The sequence below is a fragment of the Maniola hyperantus genome, chromosome 15, assembly GCF_902806685.2.
Source record: "Maniola hyperantus chromosome 15, iAphHyp1.2, whole genome shotgun sequence".
Classification (NCBI taxonomy): Eukaryota; Metazoa; Arthropoda; class Insecta; order Lepidoptera; family Nymphalidae; genus Maniola; species Maniola hyperantus.
In genome coordinates, this window is record NC_048550.1 from 7519058 (window position 1) to 7537584 (window position 18527).

The 18527-nt window shown below is 37.4% G+C and overlaps 1 protein-coding gene across 7 annotated transcripts in view; it reads left to right on the forward strand.

The window, feature by feature from the left end:
* shep (alan shepard) overlaps nt 1-18527 on the forward strand; it is a 202947-nt gene that overhangs the window by 58587 nt on the left and 125833 nt on the right. Inside the window, exon 1 of one of the 7 annotated variants that reach the window (XM_069503413.1) lies at nt 2367-2790. The exons of 4 other annotated variants lie outside the window; for them this stretch is intronic. Coding sequence is in view for 1 of the 3 variants with exons in the window: in XM_069503405.1 (XP_069359506.1) it covers nt 6141-6218 (78 nt within the window). In the remaining 2 variants the exon portion in view is untranslated. Of the gene's footprint in view, nt 1-2366; nt 2791-6137; nt 6219-18527 lie in introns of those variants that run through there. 2 more of the 7 variants (XM_034976389.2, XM_069503405.1) reach the window with 2 other exon arrangements.

Below are 18527 nucleotides of genomic sequence, written 5' to 3' on the forward strand. Positions count from 1 at the left end.
GGATTATAATGACTTACTATGTCGTTACCTGCATGCAATGATGTCCTTTGTGTGGGCTTAGCTTTGTACTCGTCTTATGAAATTTTGTCTTAAGACACACGCAAAATTTGTTGTGTACCTACTAACGTTGGAGACGTGCATATTTTGATAAATTTCTTGTGTATGGCTTATAAATCACCAACTAAGCTAACAAAAAGTTTTCCACCTAACTTTAAGCTCTATATTTGTTACAACTTAAGTACCTTCTATCAAAAAAATCTTATCTACTATTCCTAATTCCTAAGTTATAATGCAGTAAGTAATATGCCTTATCCAGTAGTTAGATACATAGCTTCGTATTTGTGACGTGTAAAGGGAATGACTATCAATACTAATATTTGTAGGAGGTCTCGTACTTACATATTATATTTACTGTAGTAACAAATGCGACTACCATACTTTGTCGTCACTGGTTGCTTTCAAACAAATTATTCCACGAAGAGCTATTAAATGTAGCTGAAACCTTTTTTTGCGACAGTAAAACAATTGTTTTGATTTACAAATTAAGTGGCAATTTAAGCATTTTATATGCCAACATTCTAAATGAGAACGTCTTCGTTGGAAAATGACGTCATATCATAGTTTTTACGGCGCCATATCATTCTGTTACAATGTAGGTGCGGAATGTCATTTAAAATTAATGCTGTAAGTAGTATTTCACAAAGAAACATAATATAAGCAAGGAGCGTAACACGGGACGCTTTTTTGCAGCAATCTCTTGCTTGTCTTGTCGCAAATCTTTGTGTCTTATTAACACATTTTTTATCGACGACTGGTTTCGCTCTCGATCATCTCACCTGATGAAAACTTGATACTAAAATGATACTCGTAGGTACCTACTTAGGTACTTCTCCCACAGAGGAACTTAATTGAAATTTACCTAATTCGTTTGCTTTCGCGCTGAAAATTGTAGAGCTGTAGAGTACCTATAGGTATGGATTTTTTTGTTTATTAATTCTGCTTATCCGTGCAGTTATGTTCAATGAAACTTTTCCTTACTATTTTGTGATTATCCCTAAAACGATATCCTTAAATAATTTAGAAGTTATGTTATTTAAATACCCCTTCCAGGTTAGCCCGCTTCCATCTTAAACTGCATAATCACTTACCACCAGGTGAGGTTGCAGTTAGAGCACAGCTTGTAACTGAATAATATAAATAATAACTAGCCGTTTTTCCATCGGCAACTCGGGAACCATCCTACTTTTTTCAGAAGGAGTGTGCATTAAGAAAGAATTAAATGGGGGTTAAATAGGGGTTGAAAGTTCGTCTTTTTTGAAGTTAGAAATATATTTACTTAAAATTTTGAATAAACTTCAGTTGTAGGGATGTTCAACTTCATGTATCATATCATATCAACGTTTTTCAAATTTTAATAGGAATTTTATAGCAAATCGTTTTGCTATTAACGCAGAGAGGCCGATTCACGATATTTTGCAAAAGGATAAAAAAGGAAATAAAGTAACTTGTATGGCGAGTCGGTTGCAAGATGCAGAAATCTGTGCGAGCCATGGGCGTGGGTGAACCGGTCTAGAGGATGAACTTTAAGACACAAAATAAAATAAAGCGCAACTCCGCGACACCGACCCGGGCGGGACCTTAATGTCCAATTCTTTGCGAAGGTCTGTTATCATAAATCTCCATGCAACATATGTTACCCTATTATTATAAAAGATTGTAAAACCAAGTATTATAATGCAATAAAGGGGTTCGCCTCTGTATAAGGATTTTTTCTAGAGAATTTATTTTAAGTCATTAGGATTGGATTGGATTTTCCCAAATTGTTATTTAACCTTTTAATTTCAAGCGATTTTATTTTATTTCAAGTTATCTTAGACATCTCATTTGTCTAGTCTCTACATTCTGACTTTACAATGTTTATGGATTATTCTCAAATTGGAGTCCTGTAAGTAGCGTCCAAATTATTTTAGAAAGACTATAGAGCGAGTCAATTAAAATATAGCGTGAACTCCCGAGGGAAACCCTTTAATTTACCTTGAGTGGACACAATTGGAAGAAAACACAAGAGAGGGCGTCGCGCCGGATTAGATTAGCCGAGATAAGATTAGTGGCGTCGCGCGCCGGCCACCGCACAGCCACCGTGAACCGTCTGCCATGCGAACCTGCTAATTGCGAGCCGAGCGACGGCGACCGACCACTCGGAATTACCCGCATAGCGGCCAACTGCGACATTTCTCTATGCGCTCCAGATTGCAATCGCTACGAAATGTGTACCGCAGGTTTATCGGCCGCGCGACGTACGGCGCTGTCGTGGCGTACCTTGGCCCTCCATGAATATTCAGGCGGGTGAGGCGCGAGTTTTGCGGGCCGGACTCGGGCGGGGCTGCACCCTAATGCAATGATTCATATTATTCGGTTTGCGGGCGAGTTGAACGTCTTCCATTATTGTCATTCATCGGAGGAAGTGGGCGGCGAGGGGCGGCGCGGGTGCCGGCGGCGGCCCCCGCGCGGTCCGCCGGCACTCAGTCGCTCGCCGACACTCTCGCTGCCAGTACGCGAGAGCCGCGATGCTCGTTGTCTCCGCTTGACTCATTCGGTCCGTGTGTGTGTGCCCTCCGTGATCCCCAGGCCGGAGCCCGATCGAGTCGTGCAGTGCACCCGGATCCGCACCCGCGCCGATAGCCGGAGAGCTGTGCCGGACTAGCTAGCGCTAGCAGTGCCGTGCCGGTGACTCGTACGCCGCAGCCGACGGCTCAGCTGACCGGCGCGCCTACTGCCTGCGAGCGCACGGTGAGTGCGATCGATCACTGCATGCACGCGCTCGACATACGTTTCTATTTCGAGTCGCTCGCGAAAATCGGCACCCGATAGCCCATAAGCTTCTTGGATGTCAGTGCTTCACCTACGGTTGACGGATTCGAGGAAATGGCGTTGATTTTTCAATTGGCTACTTCATCGACTTTGTTGATAAACAGTGTCGGTTGACAGTTATGCGTTCGGTATCCTCGGAAAATCATGTTATGAATTGGGATTCATATCGTGAACCGCTGAAAGCAAAATATGACTGTGCAATATAGTGATAAATGAGCTACTTAGCATCAATTTATTTGAGTTCCCCTCCCGCACCGCTCGTATCGGATAGTGCAGCCAGCTGACTTCCCGTCGGTCGGCTGATACCTACTCTTGCGCAAAACGTCAGGCCCGCCGCGCCCGACGGCTCCCACCACTGCCGGCTGCCCTACTATCATAACGTGACGGCCGCAAATTGTTTAAATAACATCCTTTCCAATATTGCTACGTGTCAATAAATGTGAGACCTTTATACATCCGAATCTATCTGATCAATCTCGCAAAACATAAGCAGTTTTTATCATCATGATCAACCCATCACCAGCCACACTACTGAGCACAGGTCGTCTCTCAGAATGAGAAGGGTTTAGGCCATAGTCCGCTACGCTGTCCTAGTGTCAATTGGCAGACTTCACAAACCTTGAACATTAAGCAGTTTTTGTAAGTCTGTGACTAATCAGATTTTTTATGGCGTGCTATGTGTACCTACACGATTTATATATATATTCAAAATTATTTAAAATTGTATGATGCAGTGAGACAAACAAAAAAGATAAAGAAAATTGATTACTCTGCTACATACACGACCACATTCAAAATGATATTCGAAATTGAATGATGTAGTGCGATAAAAAAAGGTAAAGGACGTAGATTACGCTGGCAACGACCAAAGAGATTCGTTATCTCTTATCAACCTGCTCTTGTGAAGGTCACACTGATAGCGACGGTAACTGCTGGCCCAATGAAACTTTCTACATTTGACGTCATCAACCACTTGTAAGATTACTAGTAAATGAATGCTCATTGCGTGATGATGAAAGGCAATAATTACCTAAAACAAGTGATTGATGTTGTGTTGGAAGTTAGAACAACAAATCATTCTCTAAATTGACCTAAATCGGACGAAACTGTCAGGTTTACGGTCAACAAAATGAGGATTTTTATTCCTTCATAATTGATCATAAATTATTCTGAACCGGAAGAAGCCTCTTACCGTGTTCCGGTACAATCGCGTGCTCAAAGAATAAATGCATTTTAATACGTACAGCTACGGCTTATAAGCTAAGGCGCAATAATTTTTTTTTGGAGCAAATGACAATTATTGACTATTTATCATTCTGCTATCAATAAAATATGATATGGGCCTTGGAGAATAAAATAATTTCTGTAGCTATATGGGCATTTTGAGAATTTTAATTTTCATGAATTGATAAATAAACTTCGGAAGAAACTTTTCCGTTTATTTAAGTTGCTATTAGGAAGATGTCATGTTTTACCTATCTTGCAGCAAAATTTTTGGTAAGAATTGATCTCATTTTTGCTACAATTTGGTATTTATGTAGGTACCTACTTACTTCTATGCATTTATACGTTTTCAAAAGTTGTTCTGTTAGTTTGTGGCATTCAAACCTTGCATTTCAATTTGAAACTACATTATTATAAACTGACTTTGCGTTCAAAAACTTGGGCAGTCGGTAGAACTTCTAGAATCTGTGTATACCTGTCTACTGGGTTCAATAAAATGTTTGACTATATGTAATATTTTGCAAATACTAACTGCTCCTCCAGCGTATGAAATGGGCGAAGAGTTTTTGTTAAAAATTACACTCTGTAAAAAGGTACCTAATATTGACCAGATCACAGCTGGTCTTAAAATAACTTTTATAGTTTTTGAAGTGAAAACTTCTTTAGAAGCGTAGGGTGATTTTGAGATGAGTAAAAACTTCAAGACCGCGTCACCGAAATGCTAATGTTAATAGTGCTCGGAGAGCTGATAGATGTAGTTTTAATTTACAAATTTAAGTTTTGATTCCGAAATAAGTACCTACTACAATTAATTGAAAATCCAAAAAACCAGATAGTTTTCAATTTTCACTTCTAACGGCAGTCTCCACTCACTGCCAATTTTATTGTTATTATTAAAGAAATGACTATATGGTTAAATTATTTCAGCTTTAATTATAGTGCAAATGTTACAAACATTACCAGTTATCAGTTTCGACGTGTTGTTGAAAATATAATAAATTATGTAAGCGAACAACACAAACAGACTTAAATGACAAAGGTCAAAGTAGTATGTAAATTCATTAAAATGACTTATTATACTTAGGTAGGTACTAGCTAAACATTATAGATAGCATAATTTTCGTCGATAGGAATATTGTGATAATGTCGTTGCGGGAAATTGTACTTTTGGATAGAACTCTATAAATGTAGAGTCATTTGCATTTTAAATTCTGTTGATAATTTAAGTTAGTTTTGAAAATCGATATTTAATGTGACCCGTTCTTATAAGTAGATTATTATTCATTTTAATCTGTCATTTTTTATTATCTTTTATTTAAAAAAACCTTTTAAAATACTCGCATCTACCCACAATCTTACCACAACATTTTTCTCCTAACATTCCAAATCACGAGTAGCCTAATGGGTCAAACCATTGTGTGTACTTATTCAGAGGCGAAGAATGCGTCCGGCGCATTAGGCCAAATAGACTACCATATTATCTCCAATACAAAAGAGTATTGACACTGGAAGATAAGCATATCTCAATGTACATACACTAATGTAGATACACTAGGTATATTGTGCTTTACACTCATTGTTCCGTTATCGTATACGGTTAGCGTTTATGGGTCCGATAAGCAAATAAACGCGCTCTCGTCGACCATGTCTCGACCAGACATTTGCTATTTACATTTTTATTTATGTATGAATGCATTAGCGGAATCATACGATATTTAAAATGGGAATTTTAGAATTGGTGTCTCGGCTATTAGATTTGTATAAACACGTGTAAGTTTTGGCGGTATTTCACGTTGGTATGTTTGCGTTTAGAAATTATGTAAATATGTTAAATAGCTATGTAAATACAGCTAGTATTAATGATGAATATTAATTTAGCTTTTTATTTTCTTCGTTATATTACTTACCAGCTCTTTTCTTGTTGAAGTTTGGATTGTATTCCATTGGAATGATTCCAGAGCAAACTTAACAATGCACAGGCATTGTCAAAGTGCATGCGATTTTATCCAAGCGGCCAGTTCGTTCACTCAAGCTATATTTAGTGGATGTCGCGAGGAATGCAGCGCAGCCGACCGCCGCGCGGCGACCGCTCGAACGTCTCTGACCTACGGCAACATCATCAAGTACGTACTGTATACAGTTTCGCACGCGCAGCCTTCAATACAGGATCAACCTGCTCCAAATCTTCGTAGTGTCAATGATCTGACGTCTTTATGGGTAATCATCGGCTCGGCTTTATTACATCTTTTTTGTTACGTGGAACGTAACGTGTGTGGAGTCATTAAGCGAGCTGCCGCATTTTTAATAAAGTGATGCTTCAACCTTTTTTTGTAATTTTTTAAGGTTACAAATTATTGTAGAGTCGATTTTGATCATGAGCTTAATTATGATAACTAATTTTTGACACACGTTTTTATTACAAATACGTTTGTAAAATTATCTTATCTATCAAATAATATTTACGGTAAAATAAGCAATAGAATATTCAAGCAAAAAGTAATTTTATTCTATTGCACTAAGTTACCTAAGGATTTTGTGAAATATTTCTTATTTGGCTATTCATTTCTTAAACACGAAGCGATTTGCATCCACCGTTGTTACCGTCCGTTGAAAACCTACCACATCATTAGGTTACATAATATTATTATGTTAAAATATCAGTACTGCGACTAGCTATAATAGAACTACCCAGTTAAAAAACATGAAATCAAAACTTTGCCGGCAGAAAATCAAACCGTGCATCCAAATATTATACCTAGATTAAAGATAATGTACCTATTCGTGGTTTGTAAGGCAATTTGTTAAACCCATAGATTAATTATTGGTTTCGCTACGGCGGGTTGAACCGTTTTGCTAGAGATGAGACATGTCTTCAGAGCCTACAAGACAGTAAATTGACACGCATTTCTTGATTTATGGCTTCGGCATACACCTACTTTTCTTTCGGGAGTAATTCAATATACATCAATGAATAGAACGAAAATAAACAGTGCCCCTAGAGTTTATATCTAGTTCGCTAAGCCAATAAAGTCTGAAAACAAAGATTGACGCTGTCGCAAATTAATAAAAGCTAAAGAAAACTTTTAATTACACGTAGTTTTTAACACTTTCAAACTGGGCAATAAATTCTAAACTAAATGGCTCTACAACCGGTAGAGGTTGATTTAATTACTTAATTTATTAAAATTTATTAAAATGAAGTTATTAAATCAGGAGAATGGAAAATATATCTCAAACTCATTAACAAACTCATTTCATTTGCAACAAAAACTCTCGCAATCATCAAATTCACTTCTTGTATGCAATAAAACTTTATTAGATTACATAGGATCTAGCGTTTTGCAACCTACCTAATTAGATCTTCAACAATTGACCCTTGTCCCTCCATAGTGTAAATGTTAATAATTGGCCCTACGGTGGTGTGTAGTCCGTACAAAATGACTCCTCATGCGCCATTTTAATTCCATGGGTCAACTATCTTGTCAAAAGTACGGTTCACCTTTAAGATCAGGGCTAAAATCGTACTTTTGACAGGTTTGACACAAATACTTAAAATGGTGCGTGAGGAGTAAAATTTTACGCGTTATATAATAAAAAATATTGCCAGATCTTTTTCCGCAACATTTATTCATGCTCTTACATATTATGATGTTTTGTAGGTAATCGTAAATCTACGAGTAAATAGCTATTGTTGGTAATTACATATTTTTTAAACAAATACATAGTTACACAGTAGTACATTTAATCAGCATTTTCAACTTCAAGTAACATTATACCCTGACATTGTGTGGCGGTAACGTATCGTGACACATTTTGGTCCTTCTAGCCGGATATATCACATTATAGTCAATAGCAACGAAGTTCCACCGTTAGTAACATATGATGTGATATGGCTTCCCTAACAATAATATTATAGTTATTACCTAAAGCGTTATCCTATTTACCGTCGAATTATGTTTACCTAGTAATTTTTGTTTACGTGATGATAAACGATCGTGATGATTTTGCAGAGTTTTACAAGCATTTTAGTTAAACTATTTATGGCCCTAATTTTATTGTATTAGTGGACATAAAAGAAACCAGTATTTTATACTTGGACATAAAAAGAGCAATAAAGTTACTAAATGATCGTCTGATGAATGTTATGTCGGATATTTGTTTAGTTAATTTTTTTTAAATGTTATGTGTTAACTTGTTTCTTGAAATTCGCTTCTAATTCAGGTTATTGGTGACCTTAATGGGCTTGGGTTTGGTTTGATTTGGTCGAATAGGTACCTACCACGGCTGAGACTACTTATGTACCTAATTATTATACCTAGCTACCTATCACCAAATAGCCTGTAGAAAGATACTTGTGGCACAGCTAAGCCACACTATTAAGTGAGATTTCTTAGATTAGGCGATTTGTGTGTTTACAAATATCACATAGGTACTTATAGTCCGTACAAAATGACTCCTCCCGCACCATGTTAACTCTATAGGTCAACTGTTATACGCGTAAATTTTACTCGTAATAATACATCGAAGAGAGAGAGAGAGATTAATTTCTAGCGTATTCAATGTCCTATCTATCATGGCTAATACCAATGGTAATCCTTATCCTAAACCCACAGAAAGGGAGTCTTAACACTTTTTAAATACCTTATTGTCATCATCAAGAAACAAAATCTAAATAATATGGTACTACTGTACTGGTAGAAATGAGTAGGTACGTAAGTCGAGAGGTAAATAATGAACACTCAGACATCACTTCATATCAGATTAGATCCTGGTCACGCGCATACAACGACTGCTTAACACTTTACATGTATGTGATTGTGATCAAGTAGGTAGTTACGTAGAGAGTCGAAATATACTGCGCCTTCGTGTGCCCTCCTACAATAGAATGTTATGTGTTCCATTACTAATGCGTTATGACGTCGTAGTTAGTAACTATACCGCCATTTCACAAAGCGCTTTTCTATTTCCTTTTGAGTTGTAATTTCCTCACTTTTCCTCTATGTTCAGAGTATATAATTTATTTCTTTTCTCAGAAGCATGCTAACAAAGTTGATAAGGAAATGTACTTACCTAAGTGATCACGAAAAGGTGAAATTAAGCTCTAATCTACAACACAATGTTTTTATATGAAAAGTTAAGAATTACCTACTTTTAAGTGATGTGATTACAAAATCAAACTATGTAGTACTTTTCTTTTCAAAAAACATTCTAATAGAGACGAGTTCCTGTGACCATATTCCTGCTCCATTATCAGATCCTGGTTACCGTTTAAACTATTACCGGGGTATGAGGCGAGCACGCCCGCACGTCACCCATGCTCGCCCACACCGGGTTAGCGCGGGTGTGCGGGGCGTTCCCTCCCTGAATGCCATTTCAACCTGTCGCGTAATATAGGTAGATAGATAAAGCGGCCAAATTCGGGAGTAGGACGTAGTAAGAATTTAAAGTAAAACATTATCATCAAAAACGCCGAGAAATTCTGTTCTAAAAGATTCAGTATAAATTCGCAAATTTTTGTCCTCCAAGAAAGAATATTTGGAGCTTGAGTTTATAAATATGGAACGACCGCATACATTTTTCCTTTGATAAATATTTTCCTTAAAAATGGAAGACGACAAGTTCCGTGGACAAGACGTATTGGTTGACTAAAATCCTAGAATTCCGTCGCAGAACTGTGATGAGGCGAGGTGCGTCGGTCGCACTGGCGCCGGATCGGTCAGACATTGCTATTAGATGCCAGATTGATCGGTGCTTCGTCGCCATTCGCCTGCCGTATCGAATAGATGTCCTATTTTATCGCCTCTAACTTTCAACTAAGGATGTAACGAAATTTCGCATTCAACTCCAAAAACTTCACTGTCGTCCTCACTCTGTAGCTCCAAAACTTTTAGCAATCTCTCTTGTGCAATAGTGCACATGCCCGTTTCACTAACATGCTAACAAGGTATCCTATTTTAGAAACTTAGACAATGATCTTACCCAAATTGGCTAAGTTACCACTAAAAATATTGAAAGGAGAATTTTGATAAAACTTTCTTTGCAAGGTTAAATAAGTTATTCATCTTCGATCTGCCATCGATAAAAATCATAGAAAGCGACACTAATGATCTATGCGAAAGTGACCTGACTCCAGAATAGCCACAATGTAGAGTGAAAACTAAAAAAAACCCGCAAGTACAAAGCCTAAATGCGAACATAGAGCCAGCGGATGATAACAAATCAACAGTACCCACAGCATACCTTATCAATTGATAAATCAACATTGAAATTCCACAGTGACGTGGGCTCCTACTTGTTAGGTACATCACTAACATAAAGCGTGACGTCATCCCCACGCGTTCTATGTACAGCTTAGATTTTTATATAAGGCTTCCCGTCTGCCAAGCATAATTAAAGCCACGTTCGACCCTTATTTGTTATGGACGGCCGTCAACCCTGGCCTATATTATTTCGAAGTGTCTGTGTATGAAGGATACCTCAATCAATTGACGACGATAATAATAATAGATGGAATTTGAGCACCAAATAATTTGGCTTTATTGACCTTTACACGTCCCATAAAAACAAATAACCAAAGTGATAAATGAAGCATCATTACAATATGACGTCAAAGTGTGTATCCTCATAAGATTAAAGACATATAACGTTTCTCAACTACCTTTTATTTAAAAAACTCACCATGTACCCGATGGGATTTCCCATAATCCCCTATTTAACCCGTTCCCCTTGTCGTCTATCGGGCCCGGATTTTTATCGGAAGTTCCAATGGCAGAACATTTTTAACCGACTTCAAAAAAAGGAGGAGGTTCTCAATTCGTCGGAATCTTTTTTTATTTTTTTTATTTTTTATGTATGTTCCCCGATTACTCGAAAACGCCTAGACCGATTTTGAAAATTCTTTTTTTGTTTGAAAGGGTATACTTCAAAGTTGGTCCCATTTCAATTTGGTGAAGATCTGATGAACATGTTCGAAGATAGATACTGGAACTCCTCAACGGATAAGAGTAAATTGCTCGCGATCAGTGTAATAGCTTAGTAAACAGTAGACTTTTAACCAGTAATAGCATAATTCCATGGGGCCACTAAAAATTGTGAAATAAATTTTTTTTACAAAAAAAATAAAAACCGATTTCGTTACACAAACACTAAAAATTGAAAAATAATTTAATTTATTACCGAATATATTATGTATACAAGAGTTAATATAGTTCCATAATAATATTTTTTGGGGTCGGTGCCAATGAGGTGCCATGGTGGAGTCCCATAAAAATATGAAGTCTAGACGATTCGCGCAGCTAAAGCTAATTGGCACCGGCACCAAAAAGTATTATTATGGAACTATATTAACTCTTGTATACATAATATATTCGGTAATAAATTAAATTATTTTTCAATTTTTAGTGTTTGTGTAACGAAGTCGGTTTTTATTTTTTTTGTAAAAAATTTTTATATGAAGCTATTCACACTTGTCTGAAACCGATTTTGTGTCAAAATGTTCTGCCACTGGAACATCCGATAAAAATCCGGACCCGATAACCGACAAGTGGGAACGGGTAGTTAGGGGATGAATTTTCAAAAACTTTATAATATAAATATTATAATAAGGACCTCATGCTTCTAAATCCTATGCGTTGTCTGTCAGTCAGTCAGTGTTAGAGTCTTATTAACGTATTAGTCACGCATTCTCAATGGTAACATAGATTAGGAGGTATTCATGGTAAGTACCTACATCATAAGTGGCAGGGAACAGAAATGTTTTATGACGCTAACGTAATACTGTTATGATCTGTCAACTGGCTCACTTGTCAACACGAAAAAATTAGACGAATTGGCGGTCACCTAATTTACTTAGGTAGGTACTCGAATAGATAGTGTTTAAAATGTAAATAAAGATGACTTTATCACTACCCATATTATTATCAATACGAAAATGTGTAATGTTTGTTGTATGTCCTTCAATCACTTCGCAACGGAGCAACAGTTTGCGTGATTTTTTTGCATGGGTATTTAAAGATCTGCAGAGCGACATAGGCAATTTTTTTATCCTGTAAAATAGAAGTATTCCCACGGGATTTTTCAAAAACTAACCGTGGACGAAGTCGCGGGCAGCTAGTTAAAAGTACTTTTACTAAGGATGATAAAACCTGACAGGCCTGGAAGGGCTAGATTTATGGAACAGATCAAGAAGAAAGTTGACAGAGAGCCAGATGAGGATTTGAAAAGCTAATAGGTACCTCCTCAATAGCACAGATCAAACATCAACTCATCAACTATTGAAGAAGGAAAAGATGAGATCGTTTTCACGCATCATAGAAAAGTTTCAGTTATGTCCAGTGACGTCATAATTCAACGTACAGTACCTAACTCTTATTATTGGCCCTTATCGATATTACTTGTTGCGATTCCCGATAAGATAAGAGGTTCATTGTGAATCTTGCTGATAATACATACCTATAATCCGCGACAGGTCCAGACGGCAATCGGGATGGGGATGCCCCGCACACAGCCCTCGCTCTAACTCGGTGCGGGATAGCGCGGGTAACGTGCGGGTCGGCGGGAAGTCCCCCACCTTATATCCCGATTGGCATCTCGACCTGTCGCGTACTATACCTTTGTATCGGTTACTATAAGCCATTTCATTATGTGATGACAAGAAAAAAAACCGGCCAAGTGCGAGTTAGGCTCGCGCAATGAGGGTTCCGTATTACTGTCGTATTTATTCGATATTTTGCAGGATAATTCAAAAACTATGATACATAAAAATAAATAAAAATCTGTTTTAGAATGCACAGGTGAAGACCTTTCATAATATGATACCCAACTTGATATAGTTATCTTACTTAGAAAAATGAAAATACTAATAATTATAAGTTCATGACCACAATTTAATTTTTTTGTGTGATGTAACCACAAATTCGCGGTTTTCAGATTTTCCCCCAAATGTCAGCTATAAGATCTACCTACCTGCCTGATTTTCATGATTCTAGGTCAACGGGAAGTACCCTGTAGGTTTCTTGACAGACCGACAGACAGACAGACACAGACAGACGACAAAGTGATCCTATAAGGGTTCCGTTTTTCCTTTTGATGTATGGAACCCTAAAAATCATAAAAAATATTTACAGATTAGGTTTACTTACGGCTCTGCGATAAATTAATTAAATGAACTGGATTCCCAAGTGTCCGAATATTTGTCTTGGATCAAATCAACAATCATGACACATCAAATAAATATTAAGTTTCTACGACAATATTATATCAACAGTGACGAAAATGTTTTATTTAGATTAGTAAGAAAGATAACGCATTATTAACTACTATGTGATGGTCGCAACTTCGCCCGCGTGAAATTAGGTTTTTAAAAACCCCGTAAGAATAAAAAATAAAAAACCGACTTCCAAAACCACTACAATACAAAGTAAAAAATAACTTTTCTTTTTACACGTATGTTGAATGTTGAAGTCGGGCGAGCTTCACGCTTTGATTTCTAGTTTTTGTTATGCTGGTTTTGGAAGTCGGCTTTTTTTAAGCTTTATAGTGTAAGTAGGTTTTAATACGTGCTAATTGCTTGGTACCTAAAATATCAATTAACCCACAAAACTTTCCAAATCCACACGGCTTAAGAGTTCAGTACCTTGCAGCATCAGGATTGAAGAGTTGGAATTTGGAATTCAATAACAAAGCTCGGCAATTCAAAAAACAGTTCTTACAGCAATGGCGGCTATATAAATACACACTGTCACTGAAAATTTTGAATCTCTACCTATTACGGTCCATCCTGACAGACAGACAGACAGACAGACAAACAGACAGACGGACGGACAGTACAGACTTAGTAATACTGTCCAGTTGGCACCCTTCAGGCACAGAACCCTAAAAATTACCTTTGCCTTACTTAATTTTTTTAGATATTCGCTTTGATGTAGAATCGCATTGCGACTGACTTTATAGGTTAAGAGCGGTCGTGTGTTGCCACTTTACGGCCACTAAAATGCACTTTAATGTTCTTAGCGAGATTCAAGTCCTCCACTCAGCTCCTCTGCATTCAAATCTAGTACAATAGCACTAAACAGTTATATAATGCTGTAATGTTACCATTACATTACTGTATTTAAATGTATAGCCTCTTGATGTCTTTGTAAAAATTGTAAGAAAAGATCTTTAGTTCCTCAGGCGTTTTCTCCGTTGCAGTTTTCAGTTGGGGAGAGATTTTGTATTTCTTTCCTTTTTGAGAAGCTTTGAATCGTGCTCATTAAGCTTGAGTATAACGGATATAATCAAACTAGCAGTTGGTATACTTGCGTAATTTTGCTACAATGTTTTAACATGAAACGATTTTAAATTGTGTGAGTGGTGTGGTCTACTTGCGATTACGTGATTACGTATGATGTTATTGTGTAGCATCGTTATTGTAAAGAAATTCTTGACAGTTCTAAAAGCTTCTGAATAAAATAGCTGTGAGATCAGTACAGACTTATGGACAGACGTACAGGACGAAAATAACCCTGAAGGTCCTACCTAATGCTATTTTTCCGAAAATATTTACAAAAATGAATTGAATTGAACGCCAATAGAATCAAATTCTAAACTTCCTAACTCTATTCATGGCTTCCAGTTAGCTCGTAGTATCATCATCGTCAGCTGATAGACGTCCACTGCTGGACATTCGTCTCGTCACGTCTCTTGTAGGGACTTTCACACGCCATCTTGCGCCCCCTGAATCCATTGGCTCTCTGCGACTCGTTTGATGTCGTCTGTCCACCTAGTGGGGGTCGCCATTCCAGCATCATCAACCTGTACAGTATCGGTTTTTCGAACAATGTGCCCTGCCCATTGCCACTTCAGCTTTACACCTCGCTGAGCTAAGTCGGTTAGTTCTGCGGATCACGTTTAGAAACTCCAAGCATAGCGCTCTCCATCGCCCCTTGAATGATTCTGAGTTTACTAATAAGGCTCGTAGATAGCAACCAGTCTCGGACCTATTTTATATAGCTGAATGATTTGTATTTAAAATTTAAGACGAGAGTATAATTCTCAGACACATTAAAATTCTTTCTAAATCGATTCACGGCCTCCAGTGAGCCCGTAGTATAGATAAATGTTAATTATTTGCACTTTTCCATCGAAAGATCGTTGACTCCGAACCGGTAAGCAGATATCGACGATAAATATTATCATATTTGCTCTGAGCTTACGCGTTCGCATTTAATCACGGGATTGCATTAATCCAGGATTAAATTTGTATTATTTAACCTTCAATCGCCTTAATTCAATTTTAATTTCTCTGCTCTGATTTATCCATTCACAAGGATATAAAGTGTAAGATTAATTAATTTATCGTTGTGACTGAGTACATGAGTAGTAGCTTTTTATTGTTTGAGATGTTCTAACGGTACCTATCGTCAGCGGTTTTAGTGCATTTGTGCCCATATGCAATTTCATATCAGCATGACCGTATGGGAGGTGGCGTAAATACACGCGGACGAACTAACGCCAAAAATCCTAATGGAAGAGCTAAAATTGTTGTATTTCATATTAAATTCGGGTGAGTCCGACAGAGTTCTTACTTGTATTGGTTGAGCTTGAACAATCGCGATGTAGACTTGCATGAATTGACCTGAATTATATCTATAGAACTTTGTGATTTTCAATACAGTGCCTTTTAAATGGAAATGGCTACATCACTCCCCCTCGAACTGTCGAGGCCGATATCTAGTTAATATAGCTTCACACAAAATAAACTGCTACAAGTAAGAAATAACATTTTGTGAGCATTCGAGTTTGAAGAGTTATTATATATATAGCAACAAAATTGTGTAATAACTAATAACTATCTATTATCTTCGGAGCGTAGGATTCGTCATGCGGCGCGTGTATGATAACGGCCTCCAGTATTGCAGTGCTAAAGTACCTCATTTACTTAAGCGTTTAAACTATCGTGAGTGATATTAATTACAAATGGTTTACAGCGTGCTTGAAAAATCATATAACATTACTACTTAATAAACGTTCAAACGGTTTTGGTAGGTACATTTACGTTCTACACATTTGTCCTAACCTTAGCTTGCCGGGATGATACGGACATTATGTAAGACCTTTTATGCCTATGTGTGATGACTTAACCTACTTGTTTGAAGTTTGAACCCGTCCGGGGTCCTTATTCATGGGCCTCTGTACCTACTAATGTAGCTCATGTCACTCATGTCCAGCCTACCACACGTTTCAGTTTTTCCGTGACTTTCCGGTGCGACCAGTCTAGCCATGTGATGACGAACACGCCTGCCCAGCGCAGTCATTATGCATAAAAACTTGTAATAGGTAGGTGTTTAAATAAAACAAATTCGTTCAAGTACACTTAAAATATCCGAAGAAAATAACACAGTAGTTTTCTTACATATTGAGATTGTCATGATCGTGTTTTGTCACATATTCTTATTCACACACATTTCAAAATAAACCAACAGGGAATTAATAACACATGAATCATTTGCGAACTAATAAGCCAGATTGCATATCTTTTATAACATTATCTCTAATGAGTTGACATGTTGCAACTGTCGACGACGTGTGTGTATTGATAAAGACTACTGTTTATTTAACGAATAAAAGATGGTTTTACTTGTAACTCTACCTACGAGTATAGCGATTCTATAGTAACCTATACAAATAAGTAAAAGAATTTGAAGACTATTTCAACGTGTAGAGGCTTCATTAGTGCGCCATTTGGAACCAACATGCACGAGCTACGTATGTAAAACATAAAATGTGACAACAACAGTTTCTGTTTGGTAGGTACATTATTGGATGACAGCAACATCGATAGAATAAACACAATAAAAATTTCGCGTTCCCACCCCGATTGCCGTCTCGACCTAACGCATACCATCCTACTTATAATGTTATAATCAAGTAAAATATAGGTAGGTAGTTATATTTCTTGCTATGGATCATTATTTAGATACGAATGGATGCCTTTGCCTACGCAGATCAATGTTTTGAATAAACCAAATCATGCTGATTTTAATAAGAAAACAGGAAACTTCTGACAATATGTATACTTGTTTGTATCACTTTAATAAACGTGTTATTGTAAAAATAACATGGGATTTCCCGAAACAACTTCACCTACCACAATAAAATATCGATGTGATTTTCATAATGTGGTTTTCTTTATCATAACACACATACCTACCTATGTAATTTTTCTTGAAGCGAAAATTCGTTAGATCCGCTAGATAGACTTCATCCGCCCGTGGATTAAGGTTTTTAAAAATCCCGTGGAAACTTTGAATTTCCGGGTTGAAAAGTAGCCTAGGTATGTCACTCCCCATGCAAACAATCACATCGATCCGTTGCTTCGTTGCGATGTAATTGCAGGACAAACCAATTGGTAAACCAACAAACAGACTCACTTTCGCATTTATAATATGGGTGGTGATTAGCCCTGACTTCGTTCGGGCGGAATTTCTGAAAGTCCTTTCTTAGAGGAGGTCTTAATTTTAATGTAGAAATTTTTGACTTCATGAAAATTTCTAGGTTGTAAATATTACAACCCACTTACCACACACTTACCCACTCATTAAGAATTAATGGAACACTCAAGAAAAATCACATCTTGAACAATTTTAAAGGCTTGGTATATTTCTAGAAAGATGTGAAACTAGGAGAGCAGCGAGCGTGGGGAGGTAGCGTAATGGCCCAATCCGCGGCCCCGATAATTGAGCCCATTAGACTTCGCCTGCAGGTGCCTCAGCAGTGTCAACTTATTTACCATCGCGCTCCACGAGAAAATGACACTTTTCACACCTACATTCACTATATAACCTACTTTAATTAAAGGTTACTCAGAAATTTTAAAGTTGATATTTTTTGAATGGCATTATAAAGCACTAGCTGATGCCCGCGACTTCGTCCGCGTGGAATTAGGTTTTTAAAAATCCCTTGGGAACTCTTTGATTTTCCGGGATAAAAAGCCTATGTCAGTCTCCAGGTCCTTATCGATACCCATACAAAAAATCACGTCAATCCGTTACACCGTTGCGACGTGATTGAAGGACAGACCAACAAACCAATAAACCAACAAACCAACAAACAAACACACTTTCGCATTTATAATAAGGGTACTGATTTTATCAGGGGGCAGCGGTAGTGCCCCCGCTAAGACAAGTTACACTAAAGGATGGGGCACTACCACCCTTTTTTGGAAGTGTTGGAAGATGGAAAATCATTTCAATTTGCTATTAATTGTGTTTTATTTTCAGGTATGTACCTACTCGCGTCTCTTACCCGCCATCACCTCAGTTACTTGTGAGTAGGTATACTTAGCATAATATATTATGTCCTCATCAGCTGTTATTCTCAACTGCATTGGTAACTAAGAATCTTTTTATTTTTATTTTCAGAGTATTTTGAACTAGATGATGCCCGCGACT